Source organism: Anabrus simplex, chromosome 3 (assembly GCF_040414725.1).
Source record: "Anabrus simplex isolate iqAnaSimp1 chromosome 3, ASM4041472v1, whole genome shotgun sequence".
Classification (NCBI taxonomy): domain Eukaryota; kingdom Metazoa; phylum Arthropoda; class Insecta; order Orthoptera; family Tettigoniidae; genus Anabrus; species Anabrus simplex.
The window spans coordinates 505,225,120-505,250,758 of record NC_090267.1 but is presented as its reverse complement, the minus strand read 5'-3'; the positions used below and the strand labels follow the sequence as shown (position 1 = coordinate 505,250,758).

The window sequence follows — 25,639 nt, the reverse complement described above, 5'->3', positions numbered from 1 at the left end:
CAGAGTACATCACTGATTTCAGAGGATAGTTCATATTTTCTCGCGTCTAGTTAAATTTCGGAAAGGCTATTGTCACGTAAATTTTTAGCGAGGATAACTCATTTCTCTACATGCCTTTCAAATATGTTTTCATGACACATATACAGTTAGGTTAGGTGACGCCATTTGAAAAAGAAAACTCTGGAGTGATAACCGCATTTCTCCAAATCCCAGACAACGTTTTTTCCCCTCAGAATCTCATGCGAAAAATCAAGGGTCGTCTTGCATTCGCAGCCTAACAGTAATGAATACCACTGGCAACTTTTGCGGTAACCATGCTGCTTCTTTTCACCCCCGCACGCGCACGCACACACAAAATTCGTTGGCAATAAACGACCACCTCTTTATTATACATCGCTTGCCGTGACAACCGGTTGTACAGTGCCAGTGTGTAACGTCACTTTATCTTGGGAAATAGTGAAGATAGAATGACATTCTGTTAGCCTCTACAAAAAACGTTTCTCAAATCTGCAGAATGGCATCAAAACATGCGAGCCTTCGAATTCTTACAGAAAGGCTACAGATATTCAGTGGCAGAGTTATAACGCATCTACTGTACCTGACTCGTAGTAAAATTAAGTTTTGTAGAGAGCAAGAATTTTCAACGGGTTCTCGTCGATATTATGTTGCCAATTTTAAGTTAATGGTTATTAAACCCGCGGAAATAAAGAATAATTGTGCAGCCACAGAAAAATGCGTCATAACGAAAGCCAATGTTCGGCGTCTAAAGATAGTCTAAAAATGTGTACTGTATAGCAAAGGCATTCATATGATTTTACAGAGCACCTTTTGAGCCTGATTAAAAATTTTTGAAGGAAAAAGTGGAGTTTGTCTTGGATTTGGAGAAATACGGTACTGTAATTTTTTCAGAATGAAATTAAACATACATCGGATTTCGAAAAATAACAATCAAGTAAGCCGTAGTGTGGATATCATCTGCGGAAACGCAAGTTTTGAACTAACTGATTGCCGTTTCTTACCGATTTTAATGTGTGTGGGGGTTTTACCGACTTTTATACAAAAATCGGATATAATGACAATCCGCTATAGCAAGTAAATTTTCCGCTGTTGTGAATTTTCACTACAACGGACTTCTACTGTATTTGGTTGGTTATTTTCCAAATTCTATCCTTTGTTTCATGACGTTCTGTGCCTTTGCTCTGGGAACATATCTTTTACCTTTTCTAAATCTGAGGAAACTCATCACTATTTCTCTTCCTTCTCCTATTGCTTTTGCTATGAGTTCTGTCATACTGAAAGTAGGGTCTAGTGTTGATCTTCCATTTTATAAGAAGTTCTTTTATTAAAAATTGAGCTATTGTTGGATTCCTTTACTGTGGGGCAAAACAGAGCAGAATGCATAGAAATGCCACAACTCGGTTCAGTTTACATTTTGGTTTAATTCTCTTTCTTATCTTACGATAGTTTTATTTGTTTTTCTTGGAAGGTATGTGTGGTTTCTCAGTTGATTGATCCAATTGTTCTTTCACTTTTATTATTATCTTTCCTAGTACTATTTGAAATAATTTTGCTACTTGTTTTATGAGTGTCATTCCTCAATAATTATGATATTCCATATGTTCACCCATCTTAACTATAGCTATTATTATTCCCTCGCTCCAGTCATCTGTCACACATTGTTTTGGTTATTTGAAAGTAATATTGAAACTGTAAATGCTCTGAATTTAATATTTGTGAGGTGTGGACACTGATTGCTTTTCTTTGCTTGTTTAGATTTTGCCTGGGAACTAGAGCACATGCAAATCGGTACATTCAACAGTTTACGGAGATCTTCACGGAAGAAGGTCGCAAGTCGGTGCGTATAACACACATAGTTCCTGGTCAGCCTCCTCGTGTACGGTGCACTGCAGGCATGATGGAGAGAGACGCTAAGGCAGCACTGCAAGCTGCTGCTCATTCTCAGCAATTTCAGCAGGCTCAGGCGCAGGCCCAAGCTCAGGCGCAAGCTCAAGTTCAGGCCCAGGTTCACGCTCAGGTTCAAGCACAGACTCAAACTCAAGTTCAGACCCAAGCTCCGACCCAAGCTCAGGTGCACGCTCAGGTCCAGGCTCAAGTCGCTCAAGTACAAGTTCAGAATCATAGTCAGCCCCAAATTCAAGTACAGGTCCCATCCAGCCAGCAACTCCAAGCTCAAGTGTTCAGTGTTATGTCTCCACCCACTACGAATGTTTCGAACCTTACGAATGCAACTTCTTCCATTAATAATATACCTGTGGCTTCATCAAACATTACGAATGGCACATTAGTAGCTTCGAACATTGTGGGTACAACAACAGTGTTAACTAGTGCTACGAACTCCTTACCTTCCATCGTCACTCCTCCGTTAATAGGTAGCCAGGCGCATGTGATCAACAATGGAACAGTTTCTCCTCTTGCGGTAAGTATTTATTTACATCCCCTTCTGTAACAATTTAGGTAAACTTTAAGACTACATTCTAAGCTGATATTGGCTGTTTTTCCTTATTGAGTAATCTTTAATGCAAAAGCATCATTTAGCTACAGTGAACCTTGATTCTCCGTTTTTGGAGGGACCACGGAAAAAGCGTACAACACGTGCAAATCAAAAAATCCGGGAATGAATGGAAACCATCAACAGTTTGGCTAAACATCACAAAAATGAAATGTGTATAATTATAATTTTACAAACAGTCCTAAACCAAATCAAACCAAACCACAGCCCTATTGGTCCTTTGGCTACCAAGGGACCACTGCTCAGCCTGAAGGTCTGCAGATTACGAGGTGATGCATGGTCAGTGTGACGAACCCTCTTGGCTGTTATTCCTGGCTCTCTAGACCGCAGTAACCATCTCACCATTAAATAGCTCCTGAATTATAGGTAATCACGTAGGCTGAGTGGAGCTGGAACCAGCCCTCAAATCCAAGTAAAAATGCCTGACCTGGCCGGGAATTGAACACAGGCCCTCTGGGTGAGAGGCAGGCAAGTTTGACTGCGGGGACGGCTTCAAACATTAAATACTGGTACACGAGTTAAAAATCTCAGTACTTTACTTTCAGTTTTACCAGAGACACTTCGTCAGTTTCCCATGAAAACTTCTTTCAGTTCAGCAACTTTGATCAGCCAAACTCTTCGAAAAATCTAACAACACCAAGCTAAACAAGAATCTACCACAAGTAGTTTTTAATTCTCTAATATAATAAAATAAAGCACATTATATACAAAAGTGCTGAACATGATGGCAAAATCCCTTATTTTGTAATCTTCCATTGTAATTTGCTCACTGATATATTGATCGTAGTCAGTTTCTGGAAATCTTGTACCAGATAAATTAGGCCTACATAGACTTTTAAGGGTTATGTTGAACTCGAGAGTATGGTTTCGAATGTGAGTATTGATTCTCAAAAGTTCTCAAATACATTATATTCAATTGTGCCAGTCACTAATCACAATCAAATTGGTAAGAGAAAAAATACCATAAAAACTTCAGAAATTACGGTTATTCCATGACCTTGAGCTCAGCTGGAAAGCGCACTCGCTGCACATGTCAGTACGATTGGGAAATGGTACAAACTTTTTAAATGAAACGTTGCGCAACTAAAATGACTGTGCTTTTTATCACATCGTAACATAAAAATGTAAAATTCCCAGTCTTATATTAGGACCAAAATAGTACTGTAGTAGACAGTCCTAAGACCTCCCATGTCTTTATGTATTTATGGTGTAACATCTGTTCTGATCTTGATTACATAATCGTATATGAGAATTTTAAAATACTAGATTTGTGTTAAGAAGGAGCAGTTTTGATTCCTGCCTGAAAGCCCAGTGACTATACAGTGCCCTGAGGGAAGTGCCGAAAATCAGTATGGTAAAAAAATAAACATTAATTCTGGACATAATGTAGACGTTTTACAAGTATGAACATTTGACGAAACTCATTCCATCTTAAAGTAGAGCTGTCAAAATATGCTCTGTCTCCTTCCAATTGTTGTGGCCACTCTCTGCTTTATGATTTCCAAGGATTCTCTAAACAATACCACCCGAATGCAATGCTAAGGTGGTCCCGTATGCAAGTTCACTGCTGATCATTTTTCTAGTACAGTACTTGCTGTAATTCTCGCAATGACGGGGCGTTAACGCCAAGATCTATACGTATGCTGTAGAAGTCCTTTCGTGAGATCCAGTTTCTTGAAAAACGTTTGATCGAGGATTTAGCGTTGATGGGACTGAAATTTCTGGATGGTTGATCCGGGAAATTGTTTCTTCGAGGAACGGGTAATGCAGGATTTTAACAACATGATTTACTTAGGATGCTTGCGGGACCACGTAATTTGAATGAAAAATCCAGCAACACGTAGTTTCCGGGAATGGATAATCGAGGTTTCTCTCTACATTTTGGTTTTATATGACCTCTTGGGCATAGTTGTATGCAAATTATTTAATATTTTTTATTGATTTTTAATAACTTTGATAAAGTAACATTTGAATCATAATTCTTCAAGAAGTTCACGTTTATAAATATTATGCCATACCTGGAAATTATATGAGTAAAAGAAAAAAAATGTGCAAGAAGAAAGCCAGTTTTGTACTGTTCATTTTAATTTTTTTGGCTTGTATCAAAATATAGGGCTATCAGTCTTGAATTTAGCTCCTGAAGGGTTATTTTTGAAAGGAAATTGAAAGGCACTGAAATATCCTCCAGTTCTGATTATATGCTTGTTTTAAATGGCTGAAATAATAAATATGTTTATAATGTATTCCCTCTGGCAGCACCAGTCATCCCAGTTGCAAACAGCAGCAAGCCCTACATCGAAGTCTTCACCTGCTCCTCGTCATATCACAAATCCTGCGATAAGTGCTTTGGTGACAAGTCTTATGAATTCTGCCCAACAGTTTCAGCAAGCTGCTGGTATGTGTGGTATTGTATTATTATTATTATTATTATTATTATTATTATTATTATTATTATTATTATTATTATTATTTTTGTTTGTTTATAACTCAGTATTTTAATAATTTGGTATTGCTTATTGATGAGAGAGCAACATTTCGCTAAGAGGTACAATATTTAATAGAAATAGGCATATCTTGCATTGAATGAGTGAGGTGAAAATCATATTTGTAGTGACATATGTGTGGAAATTTGTTTCAGTTTTGAAATGTGCCATTGATACATTAGGAAATAGCAGGTTTAATTTTACTTATCGTGTTTGTTGATTTATTTTGATTGTTGAAACAGCTACAGCCAAAATTGGTTAGGACGTTTTTGTGGAGGGGGGAACACGTCGTAAAGAGGGAACATACTAAAAAATGAAAAACAATTACGCTGTTAAATTTAAGGTTAGGTTTGAACATAAAAATAATTATGATGAAAACAAAGAAACAAGTGTTTACAATTATAATTAATGAAATAAAGAAAGAAATAATACACTTCAAGAACACCAACATAGTAAAACATCAAGGAAGAACATTGTTAGAGACATGAACTATACACGTTGCTTACAGTTATGTTTAAAGTTATCGTAAGGAATGTCCCAACATGTGGGCAATTTGCACACGTTTCATGTGTGGATTAGCATTCGCTTGCTGAATAAACTTTAATTTTTCATAAGTTGTAAACTACCTATGTGTCTTCTTCTCTATAACTGAATGTCCTGCAAACCACCATGCGTAAGTACAGCAGGCCTAGTTTTTGTACATTGTTACACAATTCACTTACGAACATAAACTTAACCACCAATATGTCAGCTGTATACATATGTACAGTATGCCTGATATTTACGTACATTGTTACACAATTCACTTACGAACATAAAATCAAGCACCAACATAATTTAAGGCCACGGTCGCTTCCTTCCCACTCCTAGGCCTTTCCTATCCCATCGTTGCCATAAGATATATCTGTGTCGGTACGACGTAAAGCCAATTGTAAAAAATTGTTAAGCACCAACACGTCACACGATCTACTGTTGCGCAATGCAAACAAACACAGGCCCACACCAAAGACTGGCTTGAGACTGCAGTTGTAGGCTGACGCGCTACCGTGTTCCGAGGCCATGAAATTAAGTTGTCTATCATATCCTTACCCAGGCCAGTCGTTGCTCGCTAGGTTACCATTGTACCATAGTCCAAGGATCAATTAATGTTTGGCACCGCTGAAGAAGAGAGTGGTGGCTCTCGAAACATGTACATGTACGGTAGTTAAATAAAATAAAATGTATAAGTATTGACAAGGCGGTGAAAATATTTTTTTTTTACAGAAATTTGAATATAAGTCAATACGGACCAACATGGTGAAAATAATCAAGCTCGCTAGAGTGTCGTGCATGCCACATGGCTGGGAACGCTAATTTAAATTTCTTATGGTGGGAGTTACAAACGTACTGAATAGTGACGTAAATGTGCTATCCAGGTTTCTTTAGCATGTATTTAATAGGACATGGACTGGGACTTTGGAATAATGATATAATAACCAGGGACGTCTTAACCTTTTTAGACTATATATATTTCTGATAATCATGATCACCGATGCCTTGAGGCAGTGTGAACACAGTATACGAGGAAGTACATGGACTTTCACTCAGTAGATCCTTAGATCCTCTAAGTGGATATGATGGCCATTCCAACTGGTTCATTTCATCATCACAGTAACTGCCTCAGTGGATCAGTGGTAGAGTGTCCTTCTCACGATCCCAAGTTCAGGGTTTCAATCCCATATGAGAAGATCGATTTTTAAAGAGTGGTCAAAAATATTGGCACTGTATGTTATCGTCATGTTAAGGATCTCTGCTGACTCACTCAGTGTCAAATGATAATATTAAATTAACTTGGCCAAAGTATCCTTTCCAGTAGAATTCTGTTTTAGTTGCTAGATAGCAGTGTACTCAGATCGTTAAAATTGGTAGGCAGGCTGCCTTAATGGCACCACGTAAGAAGGTCTGCATCATGGTAGCTGAGGCATATTATTATCAGTAGTAGTAGTAGTAGTAGTAGTAGATGAGTGAGAGAAATTGAAAAATGTATCGCAGTGAAAGGCACAAAAAAGGGAAACCTTATGTTAAGTGTACACGTGTCAGTCAATCCGCCACAGCCATAGCGTCTAGTCACCTTCATAACAGTCGAGGGGATAATTTTCTACACACCTCCCAGCAGTAAAGAGCCAGCACTAAAGCACAAGTTAACACCAGTCTGAACGTCCCCTTTCGACTCGTAACTAAAAGAAATAACAGTTGTACACTCAAGCTAAGCAACACACAGCAACGCTTAGTGAGAACCCATTCTTCACTACCACAAATAGATTGGAAAGAGTGCCGGTTTCAACTACACACGCTCTAATAGTAACAACATCAACGTCAAAAGTCAGCAATCTTAATAGTTAAACAATCTTTTAACTCAAAATAAAATCTCCACTAATAATAAGAAATGACAATCTGACATTACCAACTAGTGAATAAGTTTGCTCAGGATCAATTCCATTCAATATGGAAAGTGTGTAACGAGATTTTATAATGTGTCACACAAACACAAACGAGTCAGTAGATCTTTCAACAAGTGTTCAGGAATATAGTTTTAGCTTTGGACATTTAAAATCAAAGCTGGAGACATGGACAGAATGGTTAATTAAACTTTAGAAAGGTTTTTATATATAAGATTTTATCAACAACAATCATGTGTCTCAAGCATAATTTTAGATGTTTTCAATGTTTTAAACTGTCAAACAAGAATACTTACAAGAATTGTTAGCTCTGTAACAATGTAGTATTTATATATTAGTTTAAGGTATATCAGGTTCCTTATTATAGACCAAAAAGGTACAAGATAAGGCTGATGATGCCCATACAAGGGCGAAACATGTCCCTATAAGACTTTATGACAAGATATAAATCTTAACTACAAGAACTGTGTTTTGTATTGGAAAGGTGGTTATTAATAAATATTGTAACACTTTTGACATACTGCTTAGTCGAGCAGCTCGTCTCCTTTCTCCCAAGTCTTCCCAGCCCAAACTTTGCAACGTTTTTGTAACGCTACTCTTTTGTTGGAAATCAGCCTGAACAAATCGAACTGCTTTTCTGTGGATTTTTTTTCCAGTTCTTGAATCAAGTAATCCTGGTGATGGTCCCATACACAGGAACCATACTCTAGTTGGGGTCTTACCAGAGACTTACATGCCCTCTCCTTTACATCCTTACTACAGCCCCTAAACACCCTCATAATCATGTGCAGAGATCTGTTCCCTTTATTTACAATCCCATTTATGTGATTACCCCAATGAAGATCTTTCTGTATATTAACACCTAGGTACTTACAATGATCCCCAAAAGGAACTTTCACCCTATCCATGCAGTAATTAAAACTAAGAGGATTTTTCCTATTTGTGAAACTCACAACCTCATCTTGATTTGGTGAATAAGGTAGTTGTTATTACATTTTAACGAGTCTATTGTTATTTTACTGTCAGTGAATGTCTGGGCTTTCCTTGAGATATTTTCTCTTAATACCAATGTTTCAATTGATTCAAGTGCTTTCAGAATTGCCAACTGTTCTGCTTGATTATTCAAACATCTTTTATCCAGTTTAAATTTTAACTGTCGTATAAGTTTATTTTGCAGAAATATAGCTACTCCTGAACCAACTCCGATGTCACTCTTGCTTCCATCTGTGAATATTTGAAGGGCGTCATTTTCAGATTGATTGAACTCGTTAATTGTGATGTTTTCTGCTGGATGTAATCTGTGTTCAGTTCCCACTGCAAGGTCTATACCAGGTGTATGCATAAATTTTTGCTGGTTTTTGTGGTAAAGAAAACACGTAATTTTTAAGGGAAATATTAATTTTTTGTTTATACAAAATGTTGTCCATCGGCTTCTACACACTTCGTCCATCTTTCAGGTAAGTCATGAATTCCATGTCAGAAAAACTGCTTATCTTTTGCGGTAAACCATTCGTCAAGCCATTTTCCAACTTCCTCACAATTGCTGAAGCGCGTGCTCGATTGATGCGAAGAGGCGTCAGATGGCGCCAGTTTGGGAGAGTACGACGGGTGTGAAAGGATGTCCCATCCAAGCAATTTCAAGGTGTCTTTCACTGGTTTTGCTGTATGAGACGGCGCATTGTCGTGTAACATAATCACTTTGTCATGTCTTCTGGCCCTTTCCAGTCGTCTTTCGATCAATGCATGTTTTAAATGAATACAGTAGAAGTTCAATATAGCGAGTACAGCATGTAACGAGAAGTCCGTTATAGCGACGACTTTTTTCTGTCCCTTGAAAATTCCTAAATTAAACTGTGTATCGTCCTTCGGTTACAGCGAGAACCCTATCACTGACGCATCCGTTATTACGAGCGATTAAGCGTGCGCGATTTTTTCCGTTACCAATATTTATGCACCCCAGCGGTGATATTGCATGCGATCGATTACTTTCGGAATCGTTTCCTCGCTATGTGCACTAGCGAGTTCTCTCGTCGACATTCGAAGGCGATAACATAAGAATGATACTGAAGCTTCCACCTTATCAATACATTTATTTAGTATAGTATATACATTTATTTAGTATAGTATATAAATAAATGTACTGATAAGGTGGAGGCTTCAGTATCATTCTTATGTTGTAGCTACAATCAATACGGAAATGAAACTTATAGATTATGATTCGAAGGCGATGTCGGAGTCGATTAGTAATACCAGTCGACAGCTGTTCCGTAAAGAAAATTCGAAATGAAAGAGAACATATTTTCGTAATAAATGAGTAAATAACGTGTTCAATAACGGTTGTTAACTCGTTAAAAATTAAGGCTGACTAAACGACCGCTTAATTTTGAGGCAAAATACTGCAATTAAGTAAGAATGGGATACACCTCGAGATATGGCAGAGTGCTTAATTGATTTCAGAGGTTAGTTTATATTTTGTTGTGTCTGATTAAATTACGGAAAGACTATTATGAAAATTTATAGCGAGAAGGTTATCATTTCTCTACTGGCGCTTGAAGTATGTTTTCATCATACATATAGTACGGTTTAGTTAGGATAGGTGACGCTGTTTGAATAAGAAAACTGAAAAGTTTGCAACAAAATGCAATTGATCATCTTCGGTACAGTATAGTTTTCTCACTTTGTGCATTTGCAAGCTCTCTCGTCGACATTCGGAGGCAATGTTGGAGTTGATTAATAATACCCATCGACTTCTGTTCTCTAAAGAAAATTTGAAATGAAAGAGGATAACACCTTTTCGTAATAAATGCGTAAATAACTTGTCCTATAGCAGTTGTTAACTCGTTAAAAATAAAGACTAAAGTAAACGATATCTTAATTTTAATGTTAATACACGGAAATTAAGTAAGAATGTAATACACCTCAAGATATGGCAGAGTGCATCACTGATTTCAGAAGATATTTCATATCTTCTCGCGTCTAGTTAAATTTCGGAAAGACTATTTACACGAAAATTTTTAGCGAGAAGGTTATCATTTCTCTACATGCGTTTCAAATATGTTTTCATGATACGTATACGGTTAGGTTATTGACGCTGTTTGAAGAAGAAAACTGAGGTGTTTGCCACAGAAACCTCTGGAGTGATAAAGTATTTCTCCGAATCCAAGACTTTTTATTTCTCAGAATCTCAAGCGAAAACTCAAGGGTTGTTGCATTCGCGGCCAAACAGTAACTTAATGGATACCACTGGCAACTACTGCGGTAACCACGCTGCTTCTTTTTACATGCGCACAGAACTCGTTGACAATAAACGACCGCCTCTTTACTATACTGTGCATTGCTAGCCGCGGCAACCGGTTGTACAGTGCCTGTGTATAACGTCACTGAATCTCTGGAAATAGTGAAGAGAGAATGGCGTTCTATTAGCCTCTACAAAAACGTTTCTCAAATCTGCAGAATGGCATCAAAACATGCGACCCTTCGAATTCTTAGAAAGGCCATGGCTACTCAGTGGCAGAGTTATAACGCATCTATTGTACATGACGCTTAGTAACATTAAGTTTTAGAGACAACAAGAGTATTTTCGTGATTGATAGTCATATTGTACAGATACGTGGAAAGGGTATTGCCGGCAAATTTTCAACGGGTTCTAGTCGATATTATGATGCCAATTTTAAGTTAATGGTTAATGGAAATGTAGAATAATTGTGCAGCCGTAAGAAAATGCGGCATAGGCCTAACTAAAGCCAATATTTCGCGTTAGTGTGAAGACAAAGAGCTAAAAAAAATGCGTGCTGTACAAAAAATGCATTCAGTGGTCCGCAACAAGGACGCTTTAAAGAAGTTGAAGATGAAATTGTGAGGTATGTGCACAAAAAACGCAAGGGCTGAATGGACATACCGAGGCACATTAAACTCGTTCGCTGACCTTCAACGTCCGCGATTAGGCCTATACATCGCTAGCCGCTGAATTTGGCCGAACCCGGCAAGCGAGACGTGCGTGTAGCGGTAGCCGGTTATATCTGATGCTGAGTAAAAGTAACAGTTTTATAGGCAGCAAGAATAATTTCCTGATGGATCGTCGTATTGTAGAGACGCATGGAATATGTATTGCCGGCAAATTTTCAACGGGTTCTCTTCGGTATTATGATGCTAATTTTAAGTTAATGGTCCTTAAACCCGTGGAAATAAATAATAATTGTGCAGCCGCAAAAAAAAAAAAAGGCATGACGAAAGTCAATGTTCGGCGTCTATAAATAGTCTAAAAATGCATAGGCCTACTGTACAACAAGGCATTCATATATATTTACATACATTTTTTTGAAGGAAAAAGTGGGGTTCATCTTGGATTCGGAGAAATACGGTACTATATTTTTTTCAGAATGAAATTAAACATACACTTCCACGTAGTATCGGATTTCGAAAAATAACAAACAAGTAAGCGGTAGTGTGGATATCATCTGCAGAAATGCAAGTTTTGAACAAACCGATTGCTGTTTCACTCCGATTTTTATGTGCATGGGGGGTTTTCCGACTTTTATACAAAAATCTGATATAACGATAATCCGCTATAACGAGTAAATTTTTCGCTGTTTTGAATCCTCGCTATAACGGACTTCTACTGTAATTTGTTGGTGATAGCGTTGTGCATTAATGGTTTCGCCAGGCTTAAAGAGTTCATAATACACAATACTGCTACCAGAGCACCCACTGTCTTTCACATTGAAATCACGACATTTACATTGTCAAAACCATGTCTCACATGTTCTAATCGATGGAGCGTGTTCACCATGTGTTTCTACCAGCAAACGATGACTTTCCACAGCCTTTTTCTTGTGATTACATAAGAAAAGCAATGCATGCCGCAAATGTTCTTTTTCAGGCACAAACGTCGACATGATCACTGAATGATACAACACAGACACTAGTGTTTGGTGGACTCATCTTGTGTGTGTTGGTAGGTTAATGTCAGACGAACAAACTGATGTATGTGTCAGATTCGTACGCTGTGTACTGTTTGCTGGCGCCATCACTTAGTGAAACCGGAAAAGACTTATGCTTGCACCTGATGTAATGTAATGTAATGTAATGTAATGTAATGTATGTATGTATGTATGTATGTATGTATGTATGTATGTATGTATGTATGTATGTATGTATGTATAAGGAAAGGAGAAACATTCATTTTCTTCTGACATTTTAAAATCTTTGAATTCCATTTACAGTTTACAATTTACATTATTTACTGACTAAATCAATTTCAAAGTGTCTTGTATTTTTGGGATTCAGCAGAGCTAGTTTTCGCTAAAATGTAAGGTACTTATTGGTTCATGGAACTTAGGTTCTCTTCTGGGTAATTTCATTGACTGATTCCACACTAGAACGCTTAGTTTCTTTGCGTTTGTAAACGTTCATAGAGGGTTTGACATTCTTACATATACTTGTGTTAATTTTTCAGCTGCCAATGCTGCTGCCAATGCCGCGGCTGCTGCAGCCGCTGCCGCGGCCGCTTCTGCTTCAAATGCCTCAACATCCGCCACTCCGAGTGTGTCTGCTGGTGCAGTTGCTGCCACTCCTAGTAGTTCTGTACATGTATCGTCAAGTTCCAGCAATGCTGCTATCTTGAGCCTTCTGAACAGTAGTAACGCGAATAGTACACAAACTGTCAACAATAATATAAACACTCCTGCCAATGCTCAAACTTTTAATCCAAAGATTCTAACTCAAAAGATGACTATAACTAATCTTCTTAACTCTCGGCTCTTGAACCACAATAGTATAACAAACAATAGTGTAGTGACTACGAATACGAATTTGTTAGTACAGAACAATGCGAGTGCTCAACAACAACAACAACAACAACCGCAGCAACAACAAGTGCGAGTAACGTTATCGTCGGTCACTTCCCCCCCGCCTTCAACTCCTCCCCCTCAACAACAAGCCTTCACGATCTCAGCGAACAATTCCGGATACACGACGATATCCAGTGCGACTAATGTAGGATATACCACTGTTCCTATCAATGCTGCAGGTAGGTACTTATGACGAAGAGAAAGAATTGTTATCAGTTTAGGAAGATCCTTTTTTCTTTAATACTGTTTTTACTTTGTCTTAATTAGGCTAATTTATTAGTTAGAAGTTTGCTTGAAAATAAATACTTATGGTAAAATAAGCAAGTAATCTGCGAGATAGCTTTAGAAGAATATGTTGATTTTACAGCTCGTGAATCGCTGACTGATCGGTATATGGGTATCAAGAATTTCAACCAGTCACAGCTGCTGCCTATCACCATAATTTTATTGTTTTTGTTTTATCACTTCCATTGTATTGCACTTATGTACACGTGGTTTACAGAACAGTGAAACATCTTTGTAGCTTATTTGGCCTAAACATGAGTTGTTTTCAATAATACATTTGACCACGGAGCTCACAATCATCAGGACGTAACTTTTTTATTCTGATGAAGCAGTTGGCCAATGTATTGACTGGCTGCAACTGAAGAGTTTCCGTGCTGAATCAAATACCTGTGTATTTGATTTACTTTTATTATCACTATTATTATGGCCTGGTGGCCATGATCTTTAAGGGACAAAGTCTATATGGTGTGCACCTTGGTTAGTTGGTTCGACTTCTCTTGGTGGAAAGAATGTTCATCATTTTTCAACAGGGGTAGGTTATGTGCTGACACCAGGTTTTGATCATCATCATTGGCCACATTGGACCACTTGAGTCATTCCACAGTCGCTTTCTCTTTAAAGGTTGTACTGTTTGGTTATTTTGATCTGCTCAGTGCTTTTTAATTTGTTCTGATCATAATTTTCTCAATTTGTCGGAAGTCGCTATAGCCCTTCTGTGTGTCTTTTCTGCAGAAAATTTGTGATTCTTAAGAAGGGTGTTAATTTTAGTTTTGTTCTCTGCATCTGCTACCTTGAGTCCAACTGCTTTGAGATATTGCTGAATTTTGTGGATCCATTGTCATCCAGTCTTCTTCTTTCCAACATTTCTCGTCACCAATTTTTGTAAAATCCGGTTTCCTGACAGTCGCAAGATGTGAAATTAAGGAATTCTTTTCTTCTTCATTGTACTGGTGATTGGGTCACTTTCTTGATAGACAGTTCGAACTAGTATTTTTTATTTTTGCAAGTTCAGATGATTCTTCTTTCAGTTTTATGGAGCTGATCACTTCTTCTTTCGTTTTGAATTGAGAAAGGGTTTCACAAGCATAAGTTACTTCCAGGAGAGTTACAGTTTTGTACTGGTGGATCTTAGTGTCCTATTGACAGGCATTTCTTCTTATATGTTGACCAAGTGAGGTTATATTACTGCAGGTTTTACTATGCTGCATTTATATTCTTGTCTTCTTTTATTTTTTATGTGCTGACAAGTTTTAAAATGTTACAGAAGCAAGGCAGAGTGTATTTTATAATATTGTGGCTAGTAGAAGGTGATGTAGACCTTGCGATGGGAGTGAAAAATGAATAACGTCTGCCGTGTATAGATATCTGCATGTTAGTGTATTGGAGGATGCTGTTGCGTGTGGTGTATGAGTTGGAGGAACATTGAGGACAGGGAATTAACTGTTCATGACTAAATTTCTACTTTATTATATCTTATATATCTCATTTTCTTGGTCCATATTGTGCTGTTATATAATATTTATTCAAAACAATCTTTGAGGTGTTCACCTTTTCAATACAATTTTTTTTTCTTTACAAATAGAATCTTTACAATAACTTGGATTCACTTGTTGGGACATGTTTCGCCCTCATTTAGGGCATCATCAGCCAGTTTCTCTACTCAAAATCTTCAAATTACAACTAGAATTGTGATTATAACATTTTAAAATTTTTTTTGAGCTATTTAGTTCATATTGTTTTAAAATTTCTTGTTTAATATTACATAAAAGTAGGCCTACCCATTCCAGAATTCTTCTTCACACAGGTAGTTATTCTATTCAAATGGGTAGGCCTACTTTTATGCATTGTTAAACAAGAAATTTTAAAACAACATGAACTAAATAGCTTAAAATTTTTAAAAAATATTATCACAATTCTGGTTGCAATTTGAAGATTTTGAGTCGAGAAACTGGCTGATGATGCCCTAAATGAGGGCGAAACATGTCCCAACAACTGAATCCAAGTTAATGTAAAGATTCTATTTGTAAAGAAAAATAAATTGTATTGAAAAGGTGGACACCTTCAGAGATTGTTTTGAGTAAATATTAAATTTCTACTGTCCATCTGGGGATCGAACCCAGAACCAAAATCAAAGACACTGACCAGTCGGCCTTGGGACTGGAGTTGACAAAAGCAAAGTTATAATAATTCAGTAATATGAGTAAAAATCACTACTTGGCTAGGGAGAATGTCGAGGTGGGCTAGGTAGACAAATATAATATATTGACGTATTTGACTTCTTAGAAGTTTCTATATTACATCATCCTTGTCTTCAATAGATCGGTTCTCGTCTCATTAATCCCAGTTTTTTCCATCCATTTTTTCCCTGACAAGATCGTTTTTGCCCTGCTTTACTTGGAGGGCGAACTTCAGCACTCACTGGGGGCCATCTTCACAGATCTTCAGTCTGTGTGTGTGTGGAATAAGAAAGCTGGATAAACACTGGAAAAGATGGCAGTGTATGAAGATTGTCCTTTTCCTCTTGTTTTTTTTCATATTTGTCCTCGACTCCTTTTCTGTTGCTCCTGCTTTCCACACTGGTCTGTCATTGCGTCTCACCTTCATCCAGTTGTTGGACTGTCAAATTACAGCTAATCATAGTTCATAAGACATCTTTAATGAACAAAATTTGTGTGATTTAGCTCTGACTTCTGAAAAGATGAGCATCTCACTGAACTGAGGAACTTCAGTGGAGTTGCAGGAGGACTTTGTACTGGAAAGAAACACATACAGGTCATGACAGAAAGAGAATGTCTGAAACTTGCGAAAGGCAGAAATGTACAGTCGTATATAATGGATAAGATTTCAGAACTAATCGAAAAAGTGGAAACAACGTGATGCGCTTAAGTATTGAGCAGACATCAGTAAAGTGGAAACGAAGATGCACACTGCCAAATGGATGCAGGCAAATATTATGAAATTGAACATCTGCAGAACATACATACATATTCATTATAGACTGCTATACCTTTTAGCATTCAGTCTGCAAGCCTCTGTGATTAACTAAGCACCTCCACAATCCACTGTTTGTAGCTAGCCCTATGGCCTCAGCTAATTCCACAACTCAAAACTGAGTCTAACCATCATCACTGTGACTTTGTGCCATTATTTCAACGTGATTTTATCACCGATCATTCTCGCTACTTTCATGTTCAGTATTTGCAACTTTTGATCAATCTATCATGAGTCCACTTGTTTTCACTCCTGTAAAGTCAAGTTGGTCTTAAAACAGACTGGTGTATGGATGGTATTATCTGGGAGCTAACTTCTCGCAACTGCAAGCTCGCTTTGCTTTGCTGTATCCTGATTCAGTTTCACTTAGTATACTACTATAATGGGAAAATACACATCCTAAATACTTTAAAAAATCTACCTGTTCCAGTTTTGTATTTGCTACCTGACATTGTTATCTTAGGTTTCTTCCCTGCTGACATCACGTTAGTTTTCGAAATGCTAATTTTCTTATCATACTCACTGCATCTGTTTTCAGTCCGTAAAGCCTACCATTAAGACCAAGATGAGACATGATAACTTTAATAAGTTATATAACGAATTTAGAGGGAAACGAAGCAGTATAGGACTGGTAGAGAGGGGTAGGAAAAAAAAAAAAAAAAAGAGTCTTACCACTGACATCACAGAGAAATTAAAGTTTTGGGAATTCTATATCTAAAACCTTTTTAATAACATCAGACCAAAACAGCCTAACAAGACTAATTGTGAGGAAGAGTTGCGGGATGAGATAGTGTACGTCCTATGTCTGATGAAGTCTAGGAAGTCTGTGGGACCAGATTAAATTTACGCTCAAATCCATGATGGTGCAAATATTTTGGCATATCTTTTCATCTCTGTAAACTGGATTGGCAATGATTCAGATGATTGTGCAACATCAGTATTTATTGCTCTAGCATGGAAGTTTTAGTCTGTGACCGCTATTTCGGAGCGTGTATACAAATAAATAATAATATACCAGTAGTAATATAATAATAATAATAATAATAATAATAATAATAATAATAATAATAATAATAATAATAATAATAATAATAATATCAGTAATAAATAATATAATACTTAATATGACTAAGGAAATAGTTGTAAATAACGCAGTGGCGGAGTATTCATATCAGAACTTAGAAGCGTGACGAGTATCTATCGATATGCAAAATTAAACCAAATTTAGGAAACACTTACAGGCCTAAAATGACAACTAAAACAGGATGTGGAAGCTGCTGGAAAACCCTACGAGGTCTAAGGAACGTATAACGTTATGGGGGAGAAAAGACTTACATGAAACACCCTCTAGCTCAATTCTATTAAAAATAACAAATAACCAAAATTACAAGAGACTAAATTACATAACAGAGCAGCAGATACTTTACACATTTAACTAACGGAATGATTACGAAACCAAAACACAAATGAAAGGATAGTTGATTAAAAGACAGGAGAAGGACTAAATTACGAGAACGAGAATCTAGGGCAAGCTCAGACACGTCGAATATTAAACTTTGAAAATTACATTAAGCAAGAAAATACCGAAACGCAAAGGAATTAAATTAAATCAAACGAAATCAGAAAACATTGATAATAACATGAAAATAGCGCTGAAATAACACTTACCTCGGAAAGGCAGGAGTTCCCGAGGGTAGCCCTCGAGCGCGAACGCTCGCTAGGGCGGTCGTATGGAAAATGACGCCGAGCATACGCATCATTTTTCCAAAGCCGGCAAGAAGACCAGATATGTCCCGATTACAATCAACCAATAAGAAACAATTTCCACTAGATTCTCGTTTGCCAATACATTCGCATGACCATATATGGTCATTTCCTGTCTACAGACGCTATATAAATTACATCACTTATTTCAACATCCATAACCGCACATGCGGTATGGGCTGTTCCAAATTAAAGCACCTTTACATTTTTTAAATGTTACCAAATTACATCATGATATATAAATCACTTTATCACTCTTGCAATGTTAATAATCCAATCTTGAGGTTTTCTTAAATTACATTTTACTAGTTACATCATTTCAGAATCAAAATACTTCTTGCATCTCGCAATGTTCATACAGTTCAACATTTCTTGCCTATTGCCTAGAAGAAAAATTATTACACACATATTTCAGCTACATAAACAAATATTCCAGCAAGGTCCAGAGTTCTTATTTCTTCATTTCTCAAAATATTACAAACAAAATAAAATCTTTCAGATATGTTAAATTTAAAAAAAGACTTTTACATTTCCCAACTCTTTTAACTTTTTGCAACACACAACATCCAGTTCCAGTTCTCTATCCCAGCACAGCTTACATTCTCCTCCTCACAAAGTCGAGCTCCGCTCGACAAAATTAAAATGATTAGAAAATAACAAATTTAAATGAACTTAACAGGGAGGCTTAAATGGAGATCTGAAGATTTTCACAATGCCACAATTGCACCACACGACAATTTCTTATCATCATTCTCTTCAGGAACGTCCATACAAGCAAAAACAAGAAGAGTGTTGGTATCGCTGTCAAACGAAGGCGCTGATCGCGGCCGTTGCCAACATCTCCATCCATATTGCAGTCCAACCATAGCTCACTTATAGCCTCAGCACAGCCCACCAGCTTAGTGAACTGGCCCAAAACAGGCGAAGGTAATTGGCGCAGCACTGCATACTGCCGCCATCAGAACCACCTTCCCATTCCACCTTCAGATATTAGTGGTCAATAGGTGCGTTGCAGGCTCCAAACAGACACCCCAGGTTGGACAGAGTCCGTGATATAGCAGTCACTAGAACATAAACAAACGCAGCAGAAACTTGGAACTGAAGAAACTTAGGCCACTGGCCTGAACTATTGATGACTTTAAGATGAGCTTTGAGTTTCGAGGGTGAGGATTTTTTTGTTTTTATTTTAGTAACAATAACAAGCCTCCTTCGGGAGGTCCCTCTTATAGTTCTGGGATACCCCAGGCCCCTTGGCAAGTGTTATTTCAGAATTTGGGATAGGTTAAACAATTAAAAGAAAATCTGCCAGAGTTTACCCTAGTACCCAAAATTTTGACAATCCCTAGTTATGAAAATCTTAATTCTACCCAACATACATCCTAAAATGATCATAAATGACCCTTCCCATTACAACTAAGGTGACTTAACTAAATTATTAACTACAGAACCCGAAAAATGGTGCGCACCAATTAATTAAAATTTGCTTACAACTAATTCCTTATAACTACCAAATTAAGTTACCGTGTGCATTCTTAATTACCCCACCTCAAGAAAAACAACCAAATAAAAGGAAGAATTTAAAATGTTGCAAGGGAACTCAAAACAGGGAAATAAGTACTAAATTACGTTGGCTTGCAACCACCTTCAATGAATTGAGGTTAGTAAGTCCCTATTTATTACCATGTCATGTACACATAAAATTTTTACATAGATAAACTCACATTACGTATTACGTGTCACACCAGTCAAATTAAGGCGCAATTAGGCCAGGAATACCAAACAAAAACACATACTTTACCAACAGGAACTCAAAAATGAAAAACGAAAGCGATGCAAGAGTGCACATACAGAAATCCAACTCACTGATATAAGAAATAAAAAGGTACAAGTACAACCTTCATACCAGAGATTACCAGATAACCGCATGACACACGGCTACCAAGCTTATCTGTCCTCCGACATACACACAGACAACATCAAAACACCAAAACAAGTGCGACGATCCCTGAATCAGCATAACCAACCAATGGTAAAAGGCACGGACGACCTCAATACCGACTTCATCTCACATCACAAGGACACAGTACACATACACACACAAAAACACCCGTGCGATGACACATCAAGTGATACTCACAATAGAAAAAGGACAGTACATGACCTCAAGTACACTTGAACTTATCACACGACAATGAGACTCTTAGGGCCAATATCGTACTCCTAAAAGAGGAACAGCCTCTCAGCACCTTAAGCTATAAGTCTCAGTACACACATACATATGCCTACCCAAGGCACCCAATCCAAACACACAATTATATGCGAAAATCGTAGGACAGATACAGCACAGCTACAAATTTAGAACCGTACTCAGTCTACAGAATCCCATACTTCTACAAATTGAGTACATAAATTTAGAAGACACGAACCCGTAATGCAAGAAATTTTTAATATCGATAAAATCGAACAAGACAAAACAAGCAGAAATATTAACTGAGTGGCGTAGCTACATCACGATACCTTCAAAATTTTGCTAGTGACAAATTTAAAATAACAGAAAGAAAATCTTGACAACCTGCAGACCTACTATGAATTTAACAACGATTTATAGCTCAGCATAATAACACCAAAATGAACATTTGCAGAAAATCTCCCTAGCATTCATTCTTGGAATTACAATGGACATCGTTCTCCATTTAGGCACCTAATATTGGGCCAAAAGATCGCAGAAGAATCTCATATCAGATACACTAGAATTCGAACATGTCACGAGCACAAGTGCAGATCTGTAACCCGTCAATTTTGCCCATAATGAGCCTCAGCCTAGCTGGTCTAATAATATGGTGAGCACGACTCACCCTACAAGACTATCACAGTCAAACGTAGACCCATCCTAACAAGTATAGGAACACACGGGTTAATTAATATACGAGACAAGGAAACAGACACTTACACGATAGAAAAGCACGAGACAAACTAGGAAACTTTCGCATTTAGCAGCTAGTTGGGAAACAGTCCCCAAAATAGTCCCATACCTACTTGGAAACGAACACAGATCCAGCAAAAGACCAAAAACAACACAACATGACCAGAAATTTAAATTTATACTGAGCTACAACATGACGTAAACATTACTTTAGAAGATCACACACGTAGAATAGTACCAACTGTAACATACCAGGCGACAAGAAACAAAATTTAGAAAATAATTTGCCGAAACACGAGATTTACGAACAGGAAAACACTCGAAGAAATATACGAAACTTTACCATATAACCTCAAAATTGTTGCCGAAAATTTACCAAAAGAGAAATTACAGAAAAACTAAGGAAACTCCGTGCTAAAATTTAACCAGAACACAATGATCACTCCGACAATTCACACTACAATTTACGTGGTCTAGAAGGAAAACAAGCAGAACGCGACACTCGATAACTTAGGATGTAGGGTGTGCACTTCGCAGTGGGTCAAACGCTCAGCTGTTTTAAACACACTTCAGCTGTTCAAGAGATAAACATGAATTCAAACACGGGATTACAGTACCAATTACAGTATCGAGACAAAACTTAGCACGATATCACAACGCAGTTTAAAACAACCGGAAATTACACAAATGTTACAATCGAAACACAAATGGAAGAAAACTAGACATATTGAAATTTATCAAAGAAGACTTTCGGAAAGCGAACACAGCACGCGAAATGTGAAGATATCACTTTACTACAAAACACGTGGTCAAGCGAAACCTTGCCACACAAGAAAATTTATTAAAATTAATGAAACCAAAAGAAACTTGTTACAAATAGTGACGCACCACTTCCTCCAACCGTTAATTAATTAATTACAAGAGAAACACAACACAAAACTGCACATCGCGTAACGAAAAACACGTGGTAAGATAAACTCGCGCAAGAATCATGAAAAACAAGAACCGGGAATTACGAATACACACGGAACACTTACAACCTATATTCAAACTTAAGATTTAAAATTAATTTTTATAACAGTTATCCGAGAATGATCATTGTAAGCCTTCGCTCCTTACATAACCATGCCCTGCTACCAAATGTGACCGCTATTTCGGAGCACGTATACAAATAAATAATAATAATAATAATATACCAGTAGTAATATAATAATAATAATAATAATAATAATAATAATAATAATAATAATAATAATAAAGTAATATCAGTAGTAAATAATATAATACTTAATATGACTAAGGAAATAGTTGTAAATAACGCAGTGGTGGAGTATTCATGTCAGAACTTAGAAGCATGACGAGTATCTATCGATATGCAAAATTAAACCAAATTTAGGAAACACTTACAGGCCTAAAATGACAACTAAAACAGGATGTGGAAGCTGCTGGAAAACCCTACTAGGTCTAAGGAACGTATAACGTTATGGGGGAGAAAAGACTTACATGAAACACCCTCTAGCTCAATTCTATTAAAAATAACAAATAACCAAAATTACAAGAGACTAAATTACATAACAGAGCAGCAGATACTTTACACATTTAACTAACGGAATGATTACGAAACTTAACACAAATGAAAGGATAGTTGATTAAAAGACAGGAGAAGGACTAAATTACGAGAACGAGAATCTAGGGCAAACTCAGACACGTCGAATATTAAACTTTGAAAATTACATTAAGCAAGAAAATACCGAAACGCAAAGGAATTAATTAAATCAAACGAAATCAGAAAACATTGATAATAACATGAAAATAGCACTCAAATAACACTTACCTCGGAAAGGCAGGAGTTCCCGAGGGTAGCCCTCGAGCGCGAACGCTAAGACTTTTACATTTCCCAACTCTTAACTTCTTGCAACACACAACATCCAGTTCCAGTTCTCTATCCCAGTACAGCTTACATAGTCCAGTGATGTCAAGATTTCTATGATTGGTTTTGTAGATCACATGGAAATATTCAGTGGAATACAGCATAGGCAACTTGTCAAAATGTTTCAGGTTTGACTTAATTAAAGAGAGTTTTAAATAATCATCATCATCATCATTTAATGGAATTAGCTCAGGAATTTCAAATTTGTCATGGAGTTTGTTGGGGTTTGTGCTGCCATGGTACCAAAATGAGCAGATACAAGTAAAAACACCCTGGGAAAGAAAAATCCCCCCCCCCCCAAAAAAAAAACAACAACACAACATGGACCCAGTATTCCTTCAGATTACCGACCAGTTTCTATCTTACCACCTCTGTTCAAAGTGCTGGAACGCCTGGTACACGAGCAAATCCTTACGTACTTACATAAATATGCTTTACTCGACTCTTACCAATCAGGCTTTAAGAAAAAACATAGTACCATGACAGCTCAGCTGAAAGTGACAGATGACATTAGATATGCAATGAACAACAAGCAAGTGACAATACTTACTCTTTTAGATTTCAGTAGCGCATTTGATACTGTCGATTCTAGGTTGCTTCTTCGGAAATTACAGTCCTTAAACTTTAGCCAGAGAGTGCTGGCATTTTTCTATTCTTACCTAACAAACCACCGGCAGTGTGTGGTTGCAAATAATAATAAGTCAACGTGGCAAACCAAAAATGCTGGTGTTCCACAAGGGTCAGTCCTAGGCCCTCTCCTATTCACTTTGTATATAAAAGATATCACCAGATCAATTAAGCACTGCAAGTACCATCTTTATGCTGATGATCTGCAAATTTATTACCACACTAGAACTAATAATATACAACAAGCAATATGTAATGTAAATGCTGACCTTGAGCAAATTAATAGCTATGCAATTATAAACAACCTTAAATTAAACCCCCATAAAACGCAAGCCATTATCATCGGTACATCAAAGAATCTTCACATTTTAAAACAAAATTGCATTCCTTCCATAACTTTAAATAATACTGTTATATCCTTATTGTGAATCAGTTTCTAACCTTGGTGTTATTATAACGGAAACTCTGAACTGGTCAGCGCAAGTTAAGAATATCTGCAAAAAGGTTTATTGTGGCTTGCACCCCTTAAAACGGTTCAGAAATGTATTCCCTCGATCACTAAAAATTCAACTTGTGCAGTCATTATTATTTCCCATTTTTGACTACTGTGATGTAATTCTTACGGATATAACAAATGAATTAAGCTTGAAACTACAACGCACTCAAAATGTCTTAGATATGCTATGGATTTACGGTATGACGCTCGAGTTTCTCCCTACTATAAACAATTATCTTTGTTATGACTAGACGACAGGCGTAAACTACATGCAAATACTCTTGTGTACCAGGTACTTTCGGAAGACATCCCTGCTTATCTCTCCAGCAATTTTCGTCACCTTGGTTCTTTACATCTCCATGATACTCGCTCAGTGTCCCTCCTAGAAATACCTGTCCACCGAACAACCACTTACCATCGATCATTTACTATCACCGCTTGGGGATGGTGGAATGCTCTTCCCAAAGACATCAAGGATGCTGCATCAAAAAGTATATTTAAAACCTCCTACCAGCAGTTCCTCGTTAAGTGCTTGCAGCAAGGTACAGTACCTGTATGAGTGGAACAAGTGATTGTGTGTGAAAATGATATGAGATTATTGCACAATAAATTAAATATTGGTTTAATATGATAATTTAAATTAAATTAAAAATATCCATATTGTATTTACGAAGTAGAAGTAGCCTAAAAATAGCTAGTAGTAAGTACAGGATTTAACTTAGATCTAGTCATGCAAGGATACATTCAGTTAAATTTCATTTAATATTTTTATTAAGCTTATTAGTATTTTTTACATTCGTATTTCTTTCGTTGTGTATTGAATTTTTTTTTTTCAAACCTGTATTATGTAGGCAGTTACTTTTTCTTTCTTTCTTCTTTGCGTGTATATATTCATATTTTTGTCTTAAAAATTAGTGTTATTTGTAGTTCTTGCTATTTTAAATTAATCAATGTCATTATATGGAATAATAACAATATGTGTGTGGTTAAGTGTAAGAAAGGGCCAAGAGCCCTAACTTCGCCACAGAAAATAAAGGTTTTATCTATCTATATATCTATCTATCTAAAATGAAAACAAAGAAGAAACTTGCCTTAAGAAGGGCAGGGTGTCACTTACCAACCATGAATCCATACACATCCGTGTATGGTACCGTTGTTTCAGAGTTGACAAAAGGAAAACACCTTTTAAGGGTAAAGCAAACAAATTTAATTCTGGAATAATTCAGTTGTAATCACAAAAATTGTCGTCCTCATGTAAGTTATGAAGAAAATCTGTAAAATAAGAATTAAATTAACAGCTTAGGAAAATTAAAATTATTTAAA

At 36.9% G+C, this 25,639-nt stretch overlaps 1 protein-coding gene across 1 annotated transcript in view; it reads left to right on the top strand.

Moving 5' to 3' along the window:
• Positions 1-25,639, top strand: part of Spt20 — a 338,912-nt gene that overhangs the window by 101,560 nt on the left and 211,713 nt on the right. Inside the window, exons 7-9 of the mRNA XM_067143670.2 lie at positions 1,774-2,437; positions 4,787-4,925; positions 12,907-13,479. Of these exons, the coding sequence (XP_066999771.2) occupies positions 1,774-2,437; positions 4,787-4,925; positions 12,907-13,479 (1,376 nt within the window). The remainder of the gene's footprint in view (positions 1-1,773; positions 2,438-4,786; positions 4,926-12,906; positions 13,480-25,639) is intronic.